This window comes from Malaclemys terrapin, chromosome 2, assembly GCF_027887155.1.
Source record: "Malaclemys terrapin pileata isolate rMalTer1 chromosome 2, rMalTer1.hap1, whole genome shotgun sequence".
Lineage (NCBI taxonomy): Eukaryota > Metazoa > Chordata > Testudines > Emydidae > Malaclemys > Malaclemys terrapin.
Window position 1 is genome coordinate 277,344,215 of NC_071506.1, and position 27,164 is coordinate 277,371,378.

General features: G+C 43.7%; 1 protein-coding gene across 7 annotated transcripts in view; it reads left to right on the forward strand.

Annotated features, from left to right (window-relative positions):
- Positions 1-21,088, forward strand: part of ADCYAP1R1 (ADCYAP receptor type I) — a 190,053-nt gene extending 168,965 nt beyond the window's left edge. For 4 of the 7 annotated variants that reach the window (XM_054016617.1, XM_054016621.1, XM_054016620.1 and 1 more), the window contains 3 exons: positions 7,975-8,104; positions 8,316-8,357; positions 11,257-21,088. In XM_054016617.1, the coding sequence (XP_053872592.1) occupies positions 7,975-8,104; positions 8,316-8,357; positions 11,257-11,466 (382 nt within the window). In that variant the 3' untranslated portion in view covers positions 11,467-21,088. The remainder of the gene's footprint in view (positions 1-7,974; positions 8,105-8,315; positions 8,358-11,256) is intronic. The other 3 variants (XM_054016618.1, XM_054016622.1, XM_054016623.1) reach the window with 1 other exon arrangement.
- The last annotated feature ends 6,076 nt before the right edge of the window (positions 21,089-27,164 follow it).

A 27,164-nucleotide genomic window follows, 5' to 3' on the forward strand; every position in this document is an offset into this window, starting at 1 on the left:
ATCCAGGAGATTGCTGAGTTCCCAAACAACCCTACCCTCTCCATATCCACCCGTCTCAAATTTTGCCTTCATTGCTTGGTTTTTATTCAAACTTGCCAATGTCTCCAATAAATCGATGCTTATTTACTGAATTTTCCAAAATACAAACACAAGCAGTGGAGCATAAACCAGCCATTTAATTATACACCTCTACCCCGATATAACGCTGTCCTCGGGAGCCAAAAAATCTTACCATGTTATAGGTGAAACTGCATAATATTGAACTTGCTTTGATCCGCTGGAGTGCGCAGCCCCGCCCCCCCTGAGCACTGCTTTACCGCATTCTATCCGAATTCGTGTTATATCGGGTCGCGTTATATCGCAGTAGAGGTGTACCTGCAGCATCCCATTCCTCCATTACCTAGTGTACAAGTAGGTCCATAGTCCCTTATCCTCTTCTTTAAAATACAATTTTCTCATCCTGAGCTTCTTGTACATATTCCAAATTAAACTAGAAACCAGTTTTAGCCTTTTTTTTTCTTCAAAGGAGGGGTCCAAAATAGCATAATAACTATTATAGAAATCTTTTTCTAAGATTACAGCTTCAGAAATCCTTTGGATCCATTGACAGCTTAACATAAGAATGACCACACTGGGTATGACCACTGGTCCATATAGCCCAGCATCCTGTCTTCCGCCAGTGGCCAGTGCCAGCTGCTTCAGAGGAAGTGAACAGACAAGGGCAGTTATCGAGTGATCCATCCCCTATCTTCTAGTCCCAGCTTCTAGCCATCAGAGGTTTAGGAACACCCAAAGCAGGGGGTTGCATCCCTGACCATCTTGATAATAGCATTTACAGGCCTATTCCCCCATGAGAATTTCTAATTCATTTTTTAACCCAGTTATACATTTGGCCTTCACATCATCCCCAGGCAGTGAGTTCCGTGGGTTGACTGGGCATTGTGTGACGTACTCCCATATATTAGTTTTAAATTTGCTGCCTATCAATTTAATTGGGTAACCCCTGGTTCTTGTGTTAGGTGAAGGATAAATAACACTTACCTTGTCCATCCCATTCATTATTTTGTAGACCTCTATCATATCCCGTCTTAATCATCTCTTTTCTAAGCTGATCAGTCCCAGGTTTTTTTAATCTCTCCTCATATGGAAGCTGTTTCATATCCCTAATCATTTTTGTTGCCCTTCTCGTTAACTTTTCCAATTCTAGTATATCATTTTTGAGATGGGGTGACTTGAACTGCACATAGTTGGATGATTTAGTTGGGGTTGGTCCTGCTTTGAGCAGGGGGTTGGATTAGATGACCTCCTGAGGTCCCTTCCAACACTGATATGCTATGATTCTATAACCGTATTCACGGTGTGGGCATCCCATGGATTTACATTAAGATCTTTTTGCTTTTATTATCTGTCCCTTTCTAATTGGTTCCTAACATTCTGTTAGCACTTTTCTGTTAGCCCAGTCCCTGCCCCATAGGCACCAGCTCCGTGGGTGCTCCAGGGCTGGAGCACCCATGGGGAAAAATGGTGGGTGCTGAACACCCACCGGCAGGCCCCCAATCAGCAACTGCCCAGCATCTCCCTTCTGCCAGCAGGCCCTGCGGATCAGTGCCTCCCCATGCCGCCCTGTTTCGCGGCGCCCTGGAGAGGAGGAGCAAAGACACGGTGTGCTCGGGGGAAGGGACGGTACTGGGCGGGAAGATGCGGGGTGGGGATGGGGCAGAGCTGGGGATCGAGCACCTCCCGGCACTTTGAAAAGTTGCCGCCTGTGCCCTGCCCCCTCCCACGCTCACCCCGCCCCCTGCCGCTGCTCACCATGTCCCTTCTCTCCTCCACCCACCCCCTGCGAGGCTGCCCGCCATGTCTCTCCCCTCCTTCAGCTTCCTCCCCCGTGAGACGCCCCACATCCCTCCTCTCCTCCACCCCATCCCGTGAGACCCCCCCCACCTGCCATTTACTACATCCCTTGTCTCCCCCAGTCCCACGAGACACCCTGCCCTCTGCTCACCATGTCTTTCTTCACCTTCCTGCCCCCCACCCTCCGCATCCCTCCTCACCTCCCCCACCTCACAGTGCGTCCTTCCTCAGGCCCCGCCCTGTCAGACACTCCCCTCCCCGCCTGCTGCTTGCCGCGGCCCTCCTCGCTGCTCGCTCCAGCACATCTCTGGGGGCAAGGGAGTGAGGAGGGACACGGTGAGCAGTGGGGGGTCTCGTGGGGGTGGAGGAAAGGAGGGAAGCGGCGAGTGGCAGGTGGGGGATCTGGTGAGGGCGGGGAGTGAGGAGGGACTTGGTGAGTGGTGGGCAAGGGGGGGTGTCAGGGTGGGGCGTGAGAAGGGACGCAGCGAGTGGTAAGGACCTCAGGAGATGGGGGCGTGGAGTGGAGGAGAGGAGGGATTCACTCACCAGGCAGTGGTGGGAGGTCGGGGCCTCAGGAAAGGGACGGAGCTGGGAGGAGACGAGGTGAAGTGCAGGGCCTAGAAGTCCAGCAGCGTGTCGGCGGCAGCTGTGCCATGGTCGGCTAAGCTAAGCCTCCGCTGGCCTATTATATCCACCACCCATGATATCCACGATGACTCCAAGATCTCTTGTTTGAGTAGTAACAGCTAATTTAGTCCCCATCATTTTGTATGTGTGGCTGGGATAATTTTTTTCCAATGTGCATTACTTTGCATTTATCAACGTTGAATTTCATCTACCATTTTGTTGCCCAATCACCCACTTTTGTGAGATCCCTTTGTAACTCTTTGCAGTCTGCTTTGGACTTAACTATCTTGAGTAATTTTGTATCATCTGCAAATTTTGCCGCCTCACTTCTTCCAGCTCATTTATGAATGTGTTGAACAGCACTGGTCCCAGTAGGGATCCTTGGCGGGCCCCGAAAGTTTTATAAGAAAGTCATCAAGAGAAGAGAACCAGGGACTCAGCAATAGGCCTCAATCAGTCTGTTCATAAATTGGAATAGTTGTCAATGTTGTCTCAATCTTAATATGCACAGAGTAGCATTGCCTTAATCTTATATATATGACAAGGGTGTAGTTCTGTTAGGTGGCCTCATGACCAGACTGGCACAAGCAGGCATATCCTGGGAACCATGACACAGACACAACTTCAGTAAGCAGAAAACATCTAGAGAAGAAGAGAGAGGCAGCTTTCAGCCTTCAGCTGCTGTTTTTTTCATGATTCCCTCTTTCCCAGAAGCAGGAAGAACAGATAAACCCCAGAGATTCCTCACAGAATCCGTTCCAGACTTACGGCCCTCCTCCCTTTGGGGGCTGTCTATGTTCCTGACAAGGAACGCTCACTCGCCAAGCCTTCACAATCTCTCTCTCACCACTCTATCTGCCAGGATTTCTAAGTCACAAGATGTGTCTGTGTTGAATCTTATTAATTAAAGATGGAAGAAAACGTTTAGGACAGCGCACCCTCCCTACTGGCAGTTGTTTCCTAAGGTGTGGTTCACTAATGCTTTATCTGTAATGATTTTCTTGGTTTTTTATTAACCCATAGAGGCTGGGATTTTCAGCAATGTCTAAGTGGGATGGGAGTTGGCTGCCTCCCTCCCTTAAGTGCTTTTGAAAAATTCCTGGTTAATTTTCCTGGTAATGTTTGTTTTGAATCTGTGGGTCTGTTCAGTACCTAAGCAATTATTTCAGTCAGAAAAAAAAACTCTTAGAAAGCTTCTCAAGACAAATTTTTCTGGAGTTATGATCTGCTTCTTAGAAGAACTGCACCACAACTATAAAGCATTTCTCCAAGTTCTACCTACCTATACATTCAACTTAGACAATCTGTAATAGTGCCACCTTGTGACTAACAAGAATGTTATTGTCGAATCCACCCCTAAGCAATGGTGAGACAATTCTGCATTGTATTAGCTCTCGTGGTCCATATGGTCTTCTTATTTATATTCTGGCTTAATAATCATATTATTAATTTCAATCTTTTACTCCTAGTTCTTACCCTCTTGTATCACTCTACATAATTTCTCTATATCCATGTCTTTACCTACTTCAGATACTTATAGACCGTTATCATTCCCCTATCCACCTATCCACCCAACCCCACTTAGTCATTGTTATGCATATTTGGTTATTTTGGTTGGAATTTTCAAAGCCATATAAGGCATTTCCTTTAGACTTAAATTTATGATCAGAAATTAATGGTCATTTAAATATTTTGATAGCTTTGAAAACCTCTCTATTATTTCCTTAACTCAGTTTCAGATTACAGCACACACACACAAAATCTCTGTTTTTCTCAAATTAAGGTGTTTATTTTCCCAACCACACATACATACTTTTGATTAAAACAAAGACCAATCATGTGTTTTAAAATCTTGTTTAAAATGTAAAATATTAATAGGGTAGAATATTCAATACAAATCACTGGAACGGGGACTAAATTAATCTAACATAGTTGATCTTTTCCATTTTTGATTCATGCAGACCTATGCCCCCAGCAATGCAAATGGGCTTCAGCAACCTCTCTCCAAACAAGCCCATTAGTGCAAATGAAAGATTCCTTATAGAAGACAAAGTTATGTAATTTTCTTCTTTGTTATTTCTTCCCTTCTATTGTAAATGTATCTCACTTAGGGCATTAGAATTCAGGTTGGTTGAGGCAACCTCATCAATCAGGAGACGAAGAAAAAGAAAAGGAAAAAATGAATCCATGTTTTTTTCACAATAAAACTCCATTGCTACTCTGACTCCCGGTCATACTATAAAAGCGAGAGAACCCATCCCTGAAACTGTGATAATAAAGTCTCTCATTTTTAAGGCTTTCATTGAAGACAGCCATCAAAACAATAGATGTTCTGCCTTGTTCATTGTCTAACAGGGCATTTTAGCTAACTCTGGTATTTTTAGGGGTGTTTGACTGTAGCCAGGAGTTTAGTCGCATTTCTTAGAGGCTGTGTCCCTTCCAAACAGCCAAGTAATGTTTGGTTGGCTAGTTAGTGTTTCTGCAACTTCAGTAGCATGTCTATTAAGTTCTGTAGCCATGAATGTAAATGGAGGCAGTACGTTGTTACAGTCTTGCTTCCATCACTGCTTCTGCTTTCATTTTTCTTTCCTGCTGCTGCTCCCGATAAAATAACAGGAATCATCACTTCATCCTCAACAGACTCTTTCTGCCCGTTGCAGGATGACTACCCACCATCGTGTTGCCAAGCCTTCTCATTCAGAAACAGCTATAGAGAGCTGCAAAAATTGCACCTGGATACAAATTTCTGCTCAATCCAGGGGTTGTTCAGAACTGGTTTGGGTTTAGCTTATTATAGCGATAGGGCCAGCTGTGAAATTGAGATTTGTGTGCAAACTTCCCCAAGTTCATGGGTATTGAGATCCCAGGTTTTGGTTGTGACCCATCTGCAGATGTGATAGCTGGCTGCCAATACTGGATAACATCTATGGATAGTTTTTGTTTCATCAGTTGTTTTAATTTTGTGTTTGTTGGCTTTTGGTTTCCTCGCCAGCAGTTTTGTTACATACAAGATCTGCACAGTATATAAATTCTAGGGATCTCAGTTCCTTAAAGATGGAGGTTGTTAATGCCCTTCTCCAATGTCCTTTTGTGACATGGCCAGTCTGTTGCACCAGATACTTCAAGTTGTCTTTCATCTAGGCTTGCTCGTTCATTTCTGTTTGTTTTCTTTGCCTTTGTGCAATATGAAGCATTGATCCGTCACATTGCAAAGTTCATTTGTTAGTTCATGTGTTTTCTCGATAGCAGTAATGGAAGCACAATTATGAAAGCACATGACCTCATTTTTTAAAAGAGTGAGGAAACTTGTTCTGTTTAAAGCATGATTTTATTTAGTATTTCAAAAAGTCTCATCAACCAGCTTAGAGCCTTTGTTTTAACATCCTGGTTCAGGAATAGTATGCTTCAGTCAGACGAGACAGACTCCTTAACAACATCTAATTCTTTTATACCCATTACAATCTCCTTTTCTAACTTGTTATGAGACAATTTTTGATCTATAAAACTGTGTGTGTATAAAACACTTCTTTCTTAGTGATCACTGTGCATGTATTTCCTTCCAGGTTTTCACAGGGTTAATTAAAGTACTCTCCAATCCTGAGATGGCATTGCAGTTATAGATTCTAAGATTTTAAAGCCAATAGGGACCATTTTGATCAACCAATCACACCTCTGATTAGCGCAGGTCATAGAAATTCACCCAGGCATTCCTGCATTGAACCCAGTAATTTGTGGCTGAATTAGAGCATGCCATTTCCATCCATTGTGAAACAATGTACTTCCCATTCAAGCTGGGTTTTTTTAAAACATCTTGTCTAAAGTGATGGATTTTGGAGAGAGGTATCTCCTTGTCTAGGCTTGATCTCTTCTCATTTCATGGCGAGCTTAAATATTGTAGTATCAAATGGGTTTTTAAGATTCTGTTAGCCTGCTCTCTCTTCTTCCAGTGCTTCTGTCACTTCTCTTATCCTCTATCATATTTTTGTAGTCTATAAATGCTGCATACTGCAGTTTATGATAGATAGACACCTATCTCATAGAACTAGAAGGGACCCTGAAATGTCATTGAGTCCAGCCTGCTGCCTTCACTAGCAGGACCAAGTACTGATTTTTGCCCCAGATCCTTAAGTGGCCCCCTCAAGGATGGAGCTCACAACCCTGGGTTTAGCAGGCTAATGCTCAAACCACTGAGCTATACTTCCCCCCTTAAATGTTTAGCAGCCTCCTCATTAACTTGATCCATTATAGTGAATTGACTGCTGAATCCTGTATACTCTCACAGCCTGTTGACAACCCGTACTTTGGCTGGCTCAAGCCGTGTCAGACAAAGGGGAATGCTGCAGAGGATGGGGAGGGGATACTGCCAAGAATACTGCCAGCAATGAGCCAGTGTCATATTTTCACGGTGGCATTCGGTATAGCCATGTCAGCACTGCCTATGAAATAATTGCGGGGAGTTCTTCCAGAGCTCGGCCAGGGCCTCTTTCTTTCTCTGTTCCCACCCGTATGCCAGCTCGTTTTAAGGGAAATGTACATATGTCCCCATCAGACGTCTCTCAGCCACGCATCTTTCTACTGGAGGAAATTAACCTTTGCAATCCAGAAGTTATTCTTTGTGACCGCTATATCCGCTTTGTTTGCAGATAGGCATTCAGTTGGCTTGTTCCTTTTGTGTGCTTACCATAAAAATTCAACTTGTATTGTAGCTGAAAGCAAGAGATGGTTTCTCATGGTGGCAAGCTGCCTCACCCAGCATAGGCTTGCTTAATTAGGGCTTGAGTGATGCATAGACATTGTGCTGGCCCTCTCTGTAGCGTGAATTTCATCCAGATAAAATCAATTGCTCACTAGTACATCTTTAGTTCCCAGTATTCTTGTCTAGACCCACTGGGCTCGATTTTCCTCTCACACTATTTTACATTGGTGCAACATAGTTGACTTCAATGGAGTTACACATGATTTCCACCGGTGTAAATGAAAGCAGACTCAGGCCCCAGAGCAGTAGAGTCATGATTGCATAATACAATGGAGACCTCTTCTCTGTCAAGAAGAGGTGAACACACAGAGAGGAGATTCTGGGTGCTGCATATAAAGAAGGCAATCAGGTGGTGCTATTGTTCTTTATTTTATTTGTATTATGGTAGCACTCAGAGACCACTGCTAAGATCAAAGCCCCATTGTGTTTGATACTCTACATATCCCTAGTAAGAGACAGTCCCTATCCAGAAGAACATGCAAGCAAAATAAGAGAATACGATAGTCCACAGTTCTAAACTATTGATACATATTCATACTCAGACTGTACCAAGTGTCAGAAAATGGGGGCAGAATAAAATGTGGGTAAAATCAGGGGATGGGAACAAACGGGCAAATTTTATATATATTCTTTTTATTTATTATTATTTTTGGCAAATGGGACACCACAAAAAGTGAATCAAAGCTCAAGTTGTCCCTGCAAAGATATATTAACATTCTTTCAATCTGTCGTAACAGGAGGCTGGCCCGCTCCACTCTGCTGCTTATCCCCTTGTTTGGAATTCACTACACAGTGTTTGCCTTTTCTCCTGAAAATGTCAGTAAACGGGAGAGACTAGTGTTTGAATTGGGACTGGGATCTTTCCAGGTGATTATACCATGAATTCTGCTTTTTTGAAAGAAAGAAAGAACTCTGTATTTGTTATGACTGCTGTGCATGGATCTGTCTTTGACTGTGTGTTCATTCACTTACTGTATGTGCTTTGTAGACTAGCAGTTCTTCCCCCCCCCCCCCCTGCTATTTTCTATCAGTTCCTAGAGGATTTTAATTTAAGGTCTTTTCTCTCCTGTTTATCCAGGGCTTTGTCGTTGCTGTTCTCTACTGTTTCTTGAATGGGGAGGTAAGATTTTTGATATTTTCACCTGTTCTCCCTCCACCCCCATCTGTTTAGCATGACATTTGCCTGTGATCACACCTTCAAACCCACCTCTAGGGTGACCAGACAGCAAGTGTGAAAAATCGGGATGGGGGTGGGGGGTAATAGGAGCCTATATAAGAAAAAGACCCAAAAATCAGGACTGTCCCTATCAAATCGGGACACCTGGTCACCCTACCCACCTCTCAGCTGTAATTCATTAGCTATCTACTCCTTGACTGCATCCAAATTTCAGACTGCCTTCACCAGAGCAGGAAGCATGGTCTTTTAGTCAACGCACTGGGCTGGCAGCCAGATAGTTCTGGGTTCTGTTCCTGCCTTTGCCTTTGGCTTACCCTGTAACTGCTCAGAAAGTCACTGGGGACTCCTACAACCAGTGCAGGATTGGGTTCTTAATATCCTTATGTTACAAGGTAGCTGTAAAATGGGAATAATAATAATAATAAATTCCATACTTTACTTAGGTGATTTGGAGCTATTTTTATTACTGCTTGTAAAATGATTTGAGATCCTGGAATGGAAATAGGGATTTTGCCTCTAAAGATGCAACACAATATTTAATATTTATTTCCGATATTTTGCTGGGCGTAATATGTGCAGTTTCTTTACATTTTGTTAAATAACTTAGTCCTATTTTAAAGGGCACTTTCTCAACTTTGTCCTGTGGCACAGTGAGTGGAGAGGAATGAATTGCATTCATGGCCATGGCATTTATGATTCTTGCCTTTCAGATCCTGTAGATTTAATCCTAGATTTGGCAGTTACTTTGTTTGTTATTAACCCACATTGGTCTCTGGGGTTTGCAGTCATTGTGGTTTTCCATATGAGTGCCATTTACTATGGATGTGGGGGGGGGGGGGGGGCGGGATGAAGAATATAGGGCCAAATCCTCAGATGGCGTAAACCAGCTTCTCTCAGTGGAGTGATGCTGATTTACATGATCTGATCTGGCCCTATGATGAAAGACTGCTTGGGGGGAAATGATATATATACATAACTGGCCTTGACAAGGCACTGCTTACAGGGAAGTTTTAGACAGTGTTCTGCACTTTTTTACATAGGCAAATCTACAGTAATTGGGCATGTCTGAAATCCCATTTCCATGCAATAAAACTATGCTCTAACTTTGTGCATCTCAGTCATGAATTAAGATTGAGGGATATATTGTCTAGTTGATGTGCAGCATCCTAATAATGCTTAGCATTTATAACGAGCTTTCCATCGTTACAGTTCCTAAAGTAGTGAGTTTCCCTTAGATAGAAGATTAGTTGCTAAGTTGTATTTACATCCCCGTTGCAATTAGTGCCACATTAGGTGAGTGTACCCTACTGTGTACATGTCATAAATACACCCAGTAAGTTCAGCGGGTGTCATGTGGTTAACAAAGAAGAGTTAAACCTAATTACTTGTTCATCTTCCAACTGTACCTGTCATAGCATGTCCTATTATTGTGCCATTTAGGTGACATACCAGGATGATGCTAGAAAGGGTAGCACACACACTTTCATATCTAAGAATAATAATAATAATTATTAATGGAGATATCCTATCTCCTAGAACTAGAAAGGTCATTGAGTCTAGCCCCCTGCCTTCCCTAGCAGGACCAAGTACCAGATCCCTAAGTGGCCCCCTCAAGGATTGAACTCACAACCCTGGCTTTAGCAGGCCAATGCACAAACCACTGAGCTATCCCTCTCCCTACTGTCACCTCTTTGTGGGGAAATGAGAGAGGAAAATGCAGGGTTTTCATTAGCCATACATCCACAAAAGGCGGATGGGGACAAGATGGGGATGAGATGTGTATGAAGCATATTCCATCTTGACTGGTTCGCCAAGGGCCCAATCCAAAGTCAATGCCAATCAAAGGAGAAGTCTTTCTATTGACTTCACTGCGTGGGGTGGTTCATGCCCAAGGAAAGATTAACTCAATAAATGCCAAATGCAATAGAGAGCAAAAAAGGCAAGCATGATGATGCAGATTGTTTCCACTCATAAGGGAAAGACTCCGATCTGATTTGAGGATGGTGGGGCCACAAAGTTGCAGCCCATTGTTTCAGGACTGAAAAAAAAAATATCACCGACCGTATCATCCCTCTGCTCTGGATATGGGGGTGAAATCCTGGCCACACTGAAATCAATAGCAAAGTTCAACAAGGTCAGGATTTCACCTGGAGTATCCAAGCTGACCACTAACTGCCTGGAGTTAGGAAGAAAGTACCCTTAAGGGCAGAGGAGTCCATACTTGTTCATTACAGGATTTCATGGCTAAGCTTCTTCTAAAGTATCTGGTATTAGCCACTGTCATAGACAGGATACTGGACCAGAGTCATGACCCAGATACTATGGGAGGACACATCGGTGGGCTTAGGAACATTATTAATGTTATTGTTACATTTTTATTTATTATTTGTATTATCATAATGCCAAGCAATCCTAGTCATGGACCAGGACCCCACTGTGCTAGGTGCTGTACAAACACAGAAAAACAAAACAGTCCTGTCCCCAAAGAGCTTACCATCTCAGTGTAAGACAAGAGACAACAGATGGGGGAGTACAAGAAATCAGCGAGACAGTAGTCAGCATGGTGGGCAGTGGACATGACAGGACCTCAATGCACCCCTGGTTTGATTCATGGTGGCAACTCATCTTCTCTGATGTCAGTGAGCATAGACTGAGTGTACAATAGGGTTGCATTGCATTTCCCCACTGCCTCCACCTCGTGCACATCTAGAATTCTCCCTAGAGTTCACTAAGGGGAGAAGTTCAAGACGGGTCTTAAACAAGCATTGTTTATTTTTGAAACTTGATTGTCTGTCAGCATGTACCCGAGCGGCTAAGTACATAAAAAAATGACCTTTTAAAGTTTCTCCCTAAAGGTGCAATCAGAAATAAAGAGAAAATGGAGGAGCTGGAAAGTCAACCGGTATTTTGCTGTGGATTTCAAACATCGCCATCCCTCTCTGGCGAGCAGCGGAGTGAACGGGGGGACACAACTCTCCATTCTGAGCAAGAGCAGCTCTCAGATTCGGATGTCCAGCATAAATGCGGAGAATCTAGTGACATGAGCAACTAAATAACCCCTCCCCCGAATAAAACCCAAGACACCCCTTTAAAAAGAAAAAAAAATCATAATTTTGGTGGTGTGGGTTTTCTTTTTTAACGATTATTATTATGATTTTTTTAATGTAAGATGTGTCCAAAAGCATGAAACAAAACATCCCTGGCGTTTTGCAGAGAAGAAAAAAAGGATATTTTTTTAACGATCATTGTAAATACACCACTAAGATCCATGCCATTGACAAAAAAAATCAATAAAATGCCAAGCCCACCCCCACACACCCATTTAGAGCATCTGCAAGTAATCCATTGTCAGCCAAGTGTATCAAGTGATTGCTGTGCAGTTGTGAACATTGGTTGCCAAACTGATATAAATCTGTCTGTGCATGGACTTCATTGTTGTTATTTTTGAGGTCTGGGTTTGTTTGTTTTTTCTAATCCAATGCATCCTCACTATGCCTCATTCCCATCTTTGTTGTCTGAATATTCTCAGTCTCTTTGGAGTCTTAGGATATAGCTATAACGTTGGGATCAATAATGCCGGCCAGTTCACCAAGGACTCTGGAAATGGATTTCATGGCTGGATTCGGTCAGAAGAAGTCAGCGGACTTAGAACATCTGTTGTGACTGTGTGAGACAGCATACCTGTCACCATTCTGGAGAGAGGAATCCATGCAGCAGAGATGGGATCTGCTATTTTAGGTTCTAGCTAAGCTGTGAATTTTCTAAGAGGGCCATCCATTTGAGAGAGATCTATATTTTTGGGGTTGATAGGTTGGAGTTTTGAGTAATGTGAACAAAGATTTCTCCCCTCCTTTCCCTCCCACCCCACTAAGAGGCAAAGGTCAGTTCCAGGATTCTCGCTTCCTCTGAATTACACTGAAACTCCTGCATCAATGTCTGATCATTGTACTGCAACTGGTAGTGGCATGACGTGTGTGTGTGTGTGTGACCTCTGCGACCAGGCTGGCATTGACAGTGTTACGCCTCAAGTTTGCGAGCACAAGAGACTCAACAGGGGTCCAACACGGTGGTGCAGGAAGATTAATGTCCTCAGTGTCTGTTGAGCACCTAAGCTGAATAGTAAGACACTATGGAAGGGAATGATAAAGACTTTGGATGATTGACCATATCTGGCAGTTTCTTCTGTCATTGGATCTTTTGTTTGTTCACCAACAGATATCATTAATGCCAATGTCAGAGAGACAAAAGAAAACATCCTTTCCAACTTTGCCTTGTAGTAGAGCCACGACTGGATACATATCTACTTCAGTCAAACATCAATGATGCCAATTATTTCTTGAGAGGTTTTATGTGATGCATAAAGGCTTTAAGGACTGTATTTGCTCTTATTTCTTTGTGGATTTATATGTGAGTGTATTAAAAAACAAAATGACATTTAAATATGATGGTTTGGACTCAAATTAACAGCAACCAGGGAATTCAAAATTATGGTTAGCTCTTTGTTCTTAATTGAAATGAAAAAGAAAGTGGGGGGAAGATATAGACACAAAATTTTCCTGTCGGCAGAGATTTTGATTTCACTGGGTTTTGTTAGTTTAGTTCAAAACTTATAATGCCATTTTAAATATAGTTTTTTAAAAAAAATAGTTTCCTTGTTTTTAAAAGGAAAAAGTAATGAAAAGTTATGAAAGAAGTATTAATTATAATACTTAACACTCAGTGCTTTATGGGACGTATTCTGCTCTTAGTTACAGCAGTGTAAATCTAAAATAATCCCAGTAGAGTTAGGGGTCAATCCTGCAATCCATTGATATGGATGGATCACTTAATGATTACCTGTTCTGTTCATTCCCTCTGAAGCACCTGGCATTGACCACTGTCGGAAGACAGAATACTGGGCCAGATGGACCTTTGGTCTGACCCGGTATGGCCGTTCTTATGTTCTTATGAAATAAATGAGAGTGCTGCCCTGACTACAATGGGTGCAGGAGCAGAATTTATTCCAGATTCACACCACTATAAGGGTGAAATTCACTCCTGTACAGAAGACCAGTAAAAGGACTATGTACGGCTTAAATGTACTTTGAGGTCTTAAGTGGGATTTATATGATGTACAGGCTTTTTGCCAGTCCTCTGCATGGGATTGACCCTAACCGAGAGTAGAATTTGGCCCCCTATGTTCCAGACGTTGTGCAAAAATTACGTAAGTACTTTTTAACTGATAGATTGGAAACTTTTCTCTCATCAGATGCTGTAAATAGCTATTTTAGCAAGTTTCCCAATGAATCATGTTCTTAATGGACCAGAAAAGACACTGAAGAGGGAGAGGGGTAAAGTCAGATCTATCCGGTAAATATATACTTATAATTTTTTAAACAAAACTATCTAATATTAAATGAACAGATGAAATTTAGTTTTGTATTTTCTGTAGTATGGACTTTCACAAGGTTAATACTGACAATACTGTAAGTGTATTAAAAAAAGAAATAATGGACAAAGCATATTTTGCATGAATGGTGACTAGCCAATTTTCAGTCATTGAAGTCATTTAAAACTTGCCTCTGGTTGGAGGCCTTTTTTGTGCCACATTTCAATCCAGAGCAAGAGGCTTTTCTCTGGCAGTTCTAAAATCCTCTCCTATTTGAGTTGGTGGGTCTCAGTCCAGTGCCTTGTGGGCAAGAGTCCACATCACAAAACCACTCTTGCAATTGGCACACATTGGAGGCTAGATCCTCAGCTGGGGTAAATCAGTGCACACCCTTGGTGTCCATGCAGCTACGTCGGTTTACCTCAGCCGAGGATCTGGCATGGGTCCATTATTATTTTTGAAAGTCTCGGCAAGAGAGGCCAAGGGCTGAAGGTCCTGGAGACTGAATTCACCTCTTGATTCTTAGAGGCCAAACTCAGGATTGAGGCAGGTTGATGGGATGTTGTGTTGGAAGCTTCCACACTATATGCTGTGCTTGTTCAGTAGACCAGTAGTTCTCAACCTGCGGGCTGCTTGCGGCCCAAGCAGCACACAGCTGCGGCCCATGTAACATCCTCAGGGCCATACAGGTAGTATATATACTGTGTGGATGCAGCCCACATAACCCAGAGAGAGCTTCATATGAAGCCCACAATGGTAAATAGGTTGAGAACCACTACAGTAGACCGATAGAGGACTTCAGTCTTTGAGATTTTCCATCCAGTATCATTCACCAGCAATGAATTTACTAAAAGTTGTAGCTCTCTATATACTTAATATATTCTATAAAGTACAGGCAAATCCCTTCTAGTGGGATTTTTTACTGGAAGTGCTGACCACTCTTACAGTGGTGGCATTCATGTGGCCACTCTAATGTTCAGTGTTACTCGAAAGCTCATACTTCAGGTATATATAGAGAAACCAGTAGTTATCTAAACAAAGATTCTAATGCCATTGCACAAAATATGCTCTTGGGTAGCTTTATGTCGAATGTAAATTGAAGATGCTAGATGTGCGTGTCACCACTTCTGGTGACCATCATAACTAAGCGTCAAGATAGAAGGAACCAAAAGGAAGAATTGCTTCAAAGCGTGTGTAAATATCTATTCGCGTGTAACAGTGTTTGTTTTATTTCTACTGTGAAATATATTTTGGAGTTAGAAAGTACATGTTATTAAAACAAAATGTAACTTAAAAAATGTGTGCTATGCTCCTTGAGCCATTTTTATAATATGCCAATAATACATTTCCTGTCTAATTTTCTTATTTGGCTTTTGTAAATGTACAAAATCTTCTGTACTGCAGCTTTTGTGGGCCTGTAGCGCATAGAGCTACTGTTTCATTGTCTACCGTTGAATGGGGAGATCTGCTACGAGATGTATTTTAAAATCCTGAAAGAAATACCGTGTAAGAGAGGTGTGATTTTTTCAGTGGTGTTGGGCACCCTTATCTCCCTTGGACTTTATTTGGATTTGTGGGTGCTCGGCACTTCTGAAAATCAGACCCTGGGTGCCAAAATCTAGGCACCTCAATAAAAGAAGCCTGAATTTCAGAGGCACTAAGGGTGAAAAATCCGTCCGCTTTGCCTAACTTAAGTACTCATGTTTGAAAAAATTGAGTTTAAGATTTTAATGGCGCAATCTCAGTGATGTTCAGGAAAGACCCTCGCTTTTCTTTTTAGTCTGTGGCAGATGATTCCCATTGGATTTGGAGGTCTAATGGAAGTTACCTAGTTACTGTAGTAGGTTCAGAGGAGAACAACCCAAGTAGATCAGTCCTGAAGTTGTTTCTGTGTTACAGTGTATGAGAAACTGTGTCCCTACAGTACTGGCGCAAAGAACTAATTGCATGCAGCACTGTTAATACAGTGTTATGAGCCATTCTTTTCTAAGGGACCAGTCATCAAAGATGCTGAGTGGTGTTCAGCAGTTTGCAGGATCCTAATATTTATTTTTTTCTACAAGGGCTTTACCAGAACACTAAAACCAATGGACAACATGAAGTAGGCTAGGGTTTGCTTGGAAGATCCATGCCATGATTCCCACTGCACATGGACATCAGTTAATCAAAGCTAAAGTTCTTCTGGATGTAAAACTCAGAATTCAAACTCTCTTTCTGTGTATTCCCAAAGGTGACAAGTTATGCCTATGTTGCTTATATTACTGGTTGTTACATTAAGAGGGCTAGACAAATTATATTTTTGTGGCAGTTATCAGAGGTAGAGGTAGTAAGCTAGGGTTTGCTTGGAAGATCCATGCCATGATTCCCACTGCACGTGGACATCAGTTAATCAAAGCTAAAATTCTTCTGGATGTAAAACTCAGAATTCAAACTCTCTTTCTGTGTATTCCCAAAGGTGACAAGTTATGCCTATGTTGCTTACATTGCTGGTTGTTACATTAAGAGGGCTAGACAAATTATATTTTTGTGGCAGTTATCAGAGGTAGAGGTTCCTCAAGTGCCTTTTAGGACCAGACAGCAGTTGGGAGGAGGGAGGGAAGGGGGTAAAATCAATTTAAGATTATTTTTAACTGCAGCAAGCACGTTATCTCCTCTAATATATAAATTCATGATCAGTATGACCTCATACTACAACACAGTAAATAATAATATGCTGGAATTATAAGAGAAAGCCTACCTGGACCGTGATAGTATCCTTCTGCTTAGAGTCTATGAGAGTTTTGCCCTTGCAATGGGAATGGAATTAGGCTCTTTATGATTGTGGAATCAGATCCGAAGCTCACTGAAATCAATGGGAGTCTTGACACTAACTTCAGTGAGCTTTGAACAGGCCCATAATATAGGCCCTAATCTGGATTCTGGTCTCAGCACCACTGGTGTAAATCTGGCATAACTCTGTTGACTTTACTTATGCTGATGTGAGATCGGAACTGGCATGGCTGCCTTGAAACCTTGTAACAAGATGGTGGAATCTCATTAGTTCCAAGATCTCATGAAATCTCCACCATTTGAGTTGGCAGAAATGTCACGGGATCAGCTGGTGAGATTTCAGCAGTGTTGCATCTGAAGTTGACTCTCAGCGATAATTTAGACTCCAAAGTGAACTGGCAGAAAGTTCCAGTCCTCTGATTAGTATGAGTCTAGATCTTAACATTATCTCCCTGGCCCATACGTACCAGAAAATAGATGCCGACAATGTAGGGAGTCCAGCAAAGCCATTCAGATGATTTAACGATGTAACAGCAAAAATAATGAAGGGAACTAGCTAGAGTTACATCTAGACAGAGTCTAGTCTCAACACAGATAACAGTTCCTTGTTTAATTCACATCACCACAATGTATGCTCTTGCTGTCTCTTGTTCCTGTAGGAAAGGTGTAATGTTCAAAATGTTCATCTTCTGGGAAGCTTTGAATTGTCACTTCTGCTGAGAATCTCTTACACGTTCTGCTTTTTTTTCTTCCCTGCTTAAAAAAGTATTTATTTCCAAGATGCCAGAGGCAATATCTCAAAGCTGAAAGGGTCAGCTTGGAACTGCAGTTCTGGTTAATGCCTTCACCATGAAGTCCTCAAATCAGCAAAACTGTCTCTAAATAGAACTTCTGATGGAGTTGTCCATGGCTTCAGATGATCTTTAGTTAACTTCATCTTTCTGAAAGTGCCAAATGTACATTATGGTGGCTTCTTCTGGGGATGGGGAAGAGCAAAGTAGACTAACCTGCTACCATCTGACTAGGTGCTCCTCTTCATCAGCAGAGCTAGATTCTTCATCAGGGTCAAGACAAAGGCAGGGCTGTGACCATGCCCCTCCCCTTTCCGCAGTAGCCAACGGAGCTGCGATCGTGCAGGGCAAAGCACAGGCTGCATCCTGTTAGAGGAAGTTGCAGCACTAGCACTGGTGTGTGCTCCTTGGGCAGCCTCCCAACACACACACACATACTGTGATTTAAGAGCCACAACGTAGTCTGTAGCTTTTTGCTACATGCCAGTGAGCTGCTTAGAAGACAATCCAAATGGTAACTTCCCCCCCACACACACACACATTCGATTTACATGCTTGTAAACGAGAGCAGTATATAGAGGTTTTATTTTCCCCCGTTTCATTTATGTTTCAGCAGGACTAAGGATTTCTGCCCTCCCCCCACCCCCCATACATTTTTGTGTGTTTGAACTGCCAAGCCTTCCTGTACATAAGGCTCTGAAGAATGTTTAACACCGTTTGTTTACATGTCATTAAAGAACAGTCTTATCAAGAGAACTGACACACCCCGAAAAGTCCCACCCCGGGCAATCGGAGGGCCCACACAGATTTCACCATAGCCTGCCACAGTGGCTACTTTTTCAAGGCTGCTTGTTGAATTTGAGGCATTTTGTAACTTCTCACACACTTCTAAGAAGAGGATTTGATCACATACTTTCCTTACTACGTTAATAAGAGAGGAAACTTTCTTTCAGTAGTATTTTTTTGGCAGTCTTAAAAATCTTGTCCACACAAAAAATAATGAAATGTGATCCGGTGGTTTTAGAAACCATTTGAAAGGCTCGGTATTCCCTGATGATATTTCCAGGCTTTTCCTCTATCTAGTTGGATACACTCTAACTTACATTGCCAAACATAGAACTCTGGCCCGTCACACTGCTGCTACTATTTGTAGTCACCATTCTTTTCCTCTCCTCTTTTGAGGATGGTCTTCCCACTGCCAATGCCTACGGTGACATGAAACTTTGCATTTAGCTATGCCAGTCCTCCACTCAGTGACCGTCTTCTTGGTTTCCAAACCCTGTGACTGTCCAGCTCTGAAGCCTAGAAGCTCTGTTTGTAGTAACAAAGGCAGTCAGTGGGCTCTGACTCACCCTATGAAGCCTGTTCTTGTATATTGGAGCTGGTCAACATTTTCCAACATTTTATTTGTCAATGAAAATTTTGAAATTTGACCACCGGGAAAAATGTGGATGCTTTGACATATCACTCATTCAAACATCTGAGCTAATAGCCATTACTCCCCGTACTCTAAAACACCACTTCCCTATTCAATATCGCTTTTCTTGCCAAAGGAAGATTTGCTCTGCTCACAGAAGATTTCAAGGTTCAGAAAAGTGTTTGATACAATTCAGAGCTTTCTGGATGTTGCACCAAAATTAGCCAAACATTCTGAAGTTATGCAGCTCACTTATTATATACAGCATGCTCTTTTTTTGTGGGTAGCTCATGCTATCATTCCCACATATTAGTAGTAGTAGTTTGTAGTACAGTCATGCTGAGAGGCCATGACTGAGATCATGACTCCATTTGGGCTGTTTTAGATAGATTGGATTCTCTCAAGAAGAAAAAAATGAGAAGTTACAATTCCTAGACTTCTCCAACTGCCCAGTCAGAAAGGACAGCATTTATCCTTTGTTAGATAAGTCTCTCAAGTCAACAATTATACTGTGGCTACTTCCTCTTCCTTCCTTTGAATCACTTTATTAAGAGAGGTTTGTTACTGCATGAAGACAGCATTTGAAATGAGAATGTTCCCAAGGTGATTTGCCCAAAGAGCAATAAGAATTATGTCCTAAATGATCGGGTTTCAGATAGGGAGGCTTTTCAGTTGCAGTGATGCTGCCATATTAGGGCTATTTAAATTGTTTCTGGAAAACATCTGACCCTCCCTGACCCTTTGCTCATTTTTAGAACCAAACCCAGTTGCACTTTCTTCAAGACTTGGCTTTGAAACATTTAATCAGCTGGGGTTTTTCCCCGCCCATCGTCCTTTTAATTTTGCTGGCACTGCACTTCCTGCTCCCAACCAAAATCAAACGATGCCAAAGCACCACAGGAAAGGCTGGTCTCATGGTATTTCTAGCCATGCCCAGGAGTATCGGAAATGCACCGAGATAGTGTTTTCCCGGGAGATTCACAGCTCTGTGCTTGCAGACTGCAGAAGCTGGGCCAGTTCAGAGAAACTTCTGAACATTTGAGTGTTTGCTGGGCTCTGACTGCCAACGTTTTTGAAATGTACCCAGCCCTAGTTAATGTGAGCAAAGACCTGCTTGTCTTGTCTGGGTGCGGGGAGGGGGAGAGAAAAGTAGCACAGGAGCCTGTAACTCACCACGGATATCTGAAAAACAGCCCAAGAGGATTCCAGTCAATCACTCTCCTGAGGAGCTGCAAACCCACTGGTGAACCGTTCCAAGGGTGTCATGTCTCCAAGTCCTTTTGAGTAGATGCTACTTTCAGCAGTAGACACTACGGCTCACAGTGACTCTACTAGTAGCAGTGAGAAAAGTATGCTATCGACCATGATTCCCCTGGGCACGCCCCCAAACATGCTACCAGCTGGCTTCACATGTGATGCACGCAGAGCCATCTCTGAGTCAGCTACAGTTGAGATCTCTGTTTGCAACCTCCCGGGTTATGCCTCTGAGTTAACTGCCTTGTTACCAAACCAGCGGCATTATACCTGGGGGCACCTTTAGTGAGTTAGGGCAGGATTTACTCAATATCTTTGAAGATGTCAGACAGGCACAACCAGCTACGGATTGCATCTACTATCAGAGAGCGGTGGAGTACGGAGCATGCAGTAATAGCTAATGATACTTTGATGTTAAGCTCGATGTGTTTTTGTAGTAGAGAGCGACATTCAGTTAAATGTGTATTGTACCTGGTTCAAGCTCTACAGAGCTTGAACAACATGCCCTGTTTTAACCCTTGTGATCCTTTCACCTGGATATTATTATTATTCCACATTTGCTTTCTTTGTGGGGAATTCATCCGTGTGAAGAGTTAATGTGTGGTATGAACCTCGCAGTGTCTGTCAGTAGCTGAAGTAACCTAGGCCTCTGCAGACACCTGTTCCAATGGACCTTATCACTGTACAGGAGTCTCCAGAGATCTCAAGGTACCTGCATAATCTGTAAAAACACCTGCTAGTGTCTTCATTCTCTCTCCCAACTTCTTGCCTTTATAGTAGCAATGCAACATGCAATAGCTCCCAAGAAGAGATGTGCCAAGTTAATGTATGTAAAGCTGTATTTTGGCTTTTGAAGGTGTCAAGGAATGAAGTTACTGGCCCTCTGGCTCTAATACTGGCCTTTTTATTGTCATTAGTAACAGGATTTGGGGTTATTACATTTTGTTAAGTGGAAACACACAGATGTCAACTGCTGCTTACTAGACTAATCTTTTTGTGTGTTCTGAGAAACAGTTCTAGATTTTAACATGTATACTGCTGTAGATGACACAATAAACGTATTATCATTTTTGCACGTCTGTTCTGCTGTCAAGTATCAGGGGGTAGCCGTGTTAGTCTGTATCTACAAAAATAACAAGGAGTCTGGTGGCACCTTAAAGATTAACAGATTTATTTGGGCATAAGCTTTCGTGAGTAAAAACCTCACTTCTTCTCGGGCTGATCCAATACTGCAAAGTTACCCTTTCGGGAACTAGCAGGATGCGCTCATTAATGAAGGTGGTTTGTTTGCTGGGAAGCACAGAGTTTAAGGCCAGAAGGGATCACCTAATTTGATTTCCTGTATATTACAAACAGGGAGGGTGCAAGGATATTTCGTGCCCCCCCCCCCCCGAGCCCTGTGGCAGCTCTCCACACTAAGGCGCTTCCCCCCCCCCCCCCCCGGCAGCAGCTTCCCCTGACCCGGGGGAGCCATGCGGCAGCTCCCCTCCGCTCCGCCTCCTCCCCGAGCACGCCGTCGCTGCTCCACTTCTCCCGCCTCCCAGGCTTGCGGCACCAATCCACCTAAATGCCGACGACAACTGGGGTGGCCGAAGATCCAGACGCCGCTGAAGGACCCAAAATGCAGCATCCCAAATGCTAGCGCCCTAGGCGACCATCTAGGTCGCCTAATGGGTTGTACCGGCCCTGATTACAAACCATTGAACCCCAGCCAGTTACCCCTGCATTGAGCCAAATTACCTGGATTAGGGTAAAATATTACAGCTCTCAGGAGCCTAAACCAGTGTGTGCCACAGGTGAAGAATAGGAGACACCGAAGTGCATCAATGCCTCAGGCCACTGTAATGCCAAAGAATGATTTGGTGAGATAGGTCCATGTGATCCCAGCCAGGGACCCATGTTCCATGCTGCAGGGGAAAGCAAAAAACCCAACACAACCCCTCAGTCCATGCCAGTCTGACCTAAGGGAAAATTCCTTCCCAGTCCTGAAAATGGTGATTAGTATGACCCAGGGTGAGCCCCACCTGCCAAGATGCTGAGAAGGGGAATTCTCTGTACTGCCTCCGAGTGATACTTCCTGGGGGCACCAGCATTGTGAGACTACCACCTGCTCTTAGCAGGAGAGCCTTGTCTGTGCCTGTTGGGGGTCAGCTCCCCTATGCCACTGGCAACACAAACATTCCCCTCTAGGCCTCCGAGGCCCTGCTGTCTCTCCACCAGTTAGCGATAGGGACACTCCCACCCCCAAGTCTTCCCAGCATCCCCCTGGAGTGCCCAGCCCCACGGCCATTGGACACACTCAGGATTCACAGAGTCGCTGCTTCCAAAGGACAGCATATCCCAGCATACCAGTTCCACCTCAGATCACCGCTCGGCTTAACACACAGCACTCAGATACGTGTATAGTGAAATCAAGTGTCAGTTTATTTAACAAAGCACAGAGATTCAAGTGATAGCCCGCAGAAGGATTGGAAATACATGCTTGCCTATAAAACAAAATCATAGCATGCATTCTACAGCCGAGATTTCATGTCTGGTAGAAAAATGCTTGCCCGAATCCTTGCAGCATTTTACCGCCAGACTTGACTGTGATCCTCCTTTCATGAGACAGACACACTGTCAGCTTGTCTCCCAGGTGAAGGACCCAGTGTGTTTCTTTGTCCCTCAAGATATACCGGTTTTATCCTTTGTCTTTATGCATGAACTGGACACCCCTCACTGTTTGTTCCATCCTGCAGACTTCCCCTCTTGTAGATTTCACACTCTCTTGTTTAGCCTGTGACTCAGTATACAAATAGGCCTACAATTGTGGGCCAGTACGCCAGTGGTTTTCAACCTTTTTTTTCATTTGTTGATTCCTAAAAATTTCGAGTGGAGGTGCGGACCCCTTTGGAAAGCTTAGACATAGTCTGCGGACCACTGTTCTATGGTAATGACAACCTTTCACAGACTGTCTTAGACACTCGGGGTCTGCCGACCACAGGTTGACTACCACTGCAATGGACGATAATCAAATGAACCAGACAGGGAAATAGGCATCGGTTACCTCCTCCCTACAAGGAACATTTCCGAGGTACATCATCTCCTGGTGACCTGACTTAACTCCAAGACCTTAAGAATATAAAGTTCAGTACACATACATAATCCCTTAAACATTAACCATACATACATTTCACAATGATTATGTCAACCAGTGGGCTACTGGCTCTCAATGGAGACCTCACATGCCACCCTTAGGTGAACTATTATGCATATACCCAACCCAGGGGATGCCTGTAAACCCCTACGCACCCCCGTGCCCTCTGCCAGTTGGCACCAATGGGTCCCTGGGTCCACAGAGCCCACCCTACAAGCCTTTGGCTGCTGTCTGACCAACTTAGTCCTGGGGTATGCAGGCACAAGTCCTTTGCTATCAATGGGCAACAGGCATTCTTGGTTTAAAACCATGAACATAAGAACATAATAATGGCCATCCTGGTTCAGACCAAAAGTCCATCTAGCCCAGTATCCTGTCTTCCAACAGCGGCCAATGCCAGGTGCCCCAGAGGGAATGAACAGAACAGGTAATCATCAAGTGATCCATCCCCTGTTGCCCATTCCCAGCTTCTGGCAAACAGAGGTTAGGGACAGCATCCCAGCCCATCCTGGCTAATAGCCATTGATGGACCTATCTTCTGTGAATTTATCTAGTTCTTTTTTAAACCCTGTTATAGTCTTGGCCTTCACAACATCCTCTGGCAAAGAGTTCCACAAGTTGACTGTGCATTGTGTGAAGAAATACTTCTTTTTGTTTGTTTTAAACCTCCGGCCTATTCATTTCATTTGGTGACCCCTAATTCTTGTGTTCTGAGAAGGAGTAAATAACACTTCTCAGTTATTTACTTTACTTTCTCCACATTAGTCATGATTTTATAGACCTCTATCACAGGGGTTCTCAAACTGGGAGTCAGGACCCCTCAGGAGTTGTGAAGTTATTACATAGGGGGTTATGAGCTGTCAGCCTCCCCCCCAAAATCCCGCTTTGCATCCAGCATTTATAATGGTGTTAAAGATATAAAAAAGTGTTTTTAATTTATGAAGGGGGTCGCACTTAGAGGCTTGCTATGTGAAAGGGGTCACCAATACAAAAGTTTGAGAACCACTGCTCTATCATCCCCCCTTAGTCATCTCTTTTCCAAGCTGAAAAGTCCCAATCTTATTAATCTCTCCTCATAAGGAAGCTGTTCCATACCCCTAATCATTTTTGTTGCCCTTTTCTGAACCTTTTCCAATTCCAATATATCTTTTTTGAGATGGAGTGACCACCTCTGCACACAGTATTCAAGAGACGGATGTACCATAGATTGATATAGAGGAAATATGATATTTTCTGTCTTATTATCTATCCCTTTCTTAATGATCTCAACATTCTGTTCGCTTTTTTTGATTGACACTGCACATTGAGTGGCTGTTTTCAGAGAACTATCCACAATCACTCCAAGATCTCTTTCTTGAGTGGTAACAGCTAATTTAGACCCCATCATTTTATATGTATAGTTGGGATTATGTTTTCCAATGTGCATTACTTTGCACTTAGCAACACTGAAGTTCATCTGCCATTTTATTGCCCAGTCACCCAGCTTTGTGAGATCCCTTTGTAGCTCTTCGCAGTCTGCTTTGGACTTAACTATCTTGAGTAGTTTTGTATCATCTGCACATTTTGCCACCTCACTGTTTACCCCTTTTTTCAGATCATTTATAAATATGTTGACTAGTACTGGTCCCAGTATGGACCCCTGGGGGACTCCACTATTTACCTCTCACCATTCTGAAAACTGGACATTTATTCCTACCCTTTATTTCCTGTCTTTTAATCAGTTACCAATCCGTGAGAGGACCTTCCCTCTTATCCCATGACAGCTTACTTTGCTTAAGAGCCTTTCGTGAGGGACCTTGTCAAAGGTGGAATCAAATGGAGCTGGACCAGGGCTGAATATGGTCTACTATTGCTCTTATGTGAACTTTCTCTGTCAAAGAGGTTTGTTGCACATAACAATTTCAGGCATTTTTGTCCAGTCAAGTTTGAAACATGCTAAGACATGAGGCTCCCATCAGGTTCTTTGGCGAGGATGTCGCAGGCCAACAGACTGTTCTGAACTGTTCCCTTCTGTCTTCACACTCTCAATTTCTTCCTTTAGCTACCTTTCCTTGGTCTGTCTCAAACAATGTCTGTCCTTCTGTAATAGTTACATGTTTGTAGCTGATGATCAAGCCAAGAGACACATATTTTAGGCCAGATCCTCAGCTGGTGTAAAGGGACATCTCTTTGTTGGAGTCCATGGAGCTGGGTCCAATTCTACCAGCTAAAGAGATTTGTTCTTTGCACTTATAATTCTTCAAGCCAGATTAGACATCCTATAACTAGGCCGGGTGCTTGGCAAATGTGGGCTCTCAAAAAGATGTTGTAGATAAGTTACATGGTGAAAGTTTTACATGAAGAGCACGATCACAGTAAAATGCATGGATTGTTGCTTTACATCAATATACAGGATTCACTAGCATTACCAGATTTACTGAAATTCTCTGAGCACTCAGGTCTGAGATCTCCAAAGGCAATGAGTTGCCTTTAATGCCACTGAGTTAAACAGGAGTTAGGCATTTGAACACCTTTGTGAATCTCATCCCAGGAGTCTTGGTTTTCCAGCTCCTGTCTGGGCATCCTGTAGCTACCACCGTTCCACGGTGTTTGGAAGGCCTGACTGGCAAATATTAACAGCGCTATAATGATTGTCTTTGTAAATGAAGTCAGTGGATCTGGCCCATCCATTCTGGATGGACCTCTCCATGAGAAGTCCTAAGCCATGTACAGCATATATGTGACAGTATAAGCTCTCCCATTTTTGTTTGCCCGAAAGTCTTGGTTTATAATATGGAGGAGATTCTTTTCCAGGACTTTAGACATGTCCTGCCAAGACAATCGCTATCACCAATTTTTTTGGTGGCCTGCTCTCCTCCCGTATTATTCTTCTGGTCTTATAGAATGCTTTTAATGTTACACCACACTAGCCAGCTCACACACATAGCACTGTTAAACATGCAGCCATCTAGTCATCTGTTAGCAGTTTACTTTAAAAGAAAGAGACAACAAGTATTGAATCCATAGCCAAGCTGAAAGGCCCCAAGATCTAGAGCCTCAAAGGTATTTAGGCACCTAACTCCCATTGATTTCAATTGGCAGTAGGCAGGGCCATCCCTAGGGGGATTCAGGGCCCGGGACAACACTTCCCCCTCCATCCCAGTCCCCGTCCCCACTCCACCCCTTTCCCAAGCCCCACCCCTGCCCCACCTCTTCCCACCCCTCCTCCACCCCTCCCCACCTCTTTCTGCCCCTGCTCCGCCCCTTCCCCGCCCCTTCCCCAAACCCCACCCCGCCTCTTCCTGCCCCTGCTCCGCCACTGTTCCGCCTCACCCCCATTCCACCCCTTCCCCCAAGCCCCCGCCCCTGCCCTGACTCTTTCCGGCTTCCCCTCTCCTGAGTGACGCCTGGAGCCAGCGAAGCAGGACGAGCTGGGGCTGAGTCGCTCGCTGCTGCCGGCGCCAAGGCCCCTGCTAACCGCCCAGGCCACCCTGGACCCTGCATCCTGAAGCGCGGGGGGCCTCCAAAGCATGACGCCCCAAAGCGCAATGCCCCCCCAAAGCACGCCCCCCTCCCCAAAGTGCAGGGCCCGGAGCAGTTGCCCCGGTCCATCCTATGGACAGGATGGTACTGGCAGTAGGTGCCTAAATCAACAACCTTTTCTCTCTGGCATAATCTGTGAGTTGCATTAGTCGACCTCCCTCTCTCAAAGGGGCAGCTTCTGGGCAGCTACTGAGCTTGGCAAAGGCTGTCGTGTTGGTTAAACAATCAGGAGAATGACTTCAGCGATGACAATGCAAAGACCATAAATTAAACCAAAGGGTGTCGCTTAGGATGCAGCGGCATAGCGGTTGAAGTAGAACAATGCGATTGACTGGCTAGGTTTTGTGCTAGCCGAGGTCAGGAGAAAATCTGCTTCCCAATGGGATTTAGATGCTACAGTGGCTCCCTGCTCAGGGGTGAATTCTTCTGGACACAACAGACAACCCTTATGACAGACAAGAAAGGGAAAAAGGGCAAGCTTTGCCCGTGCTCT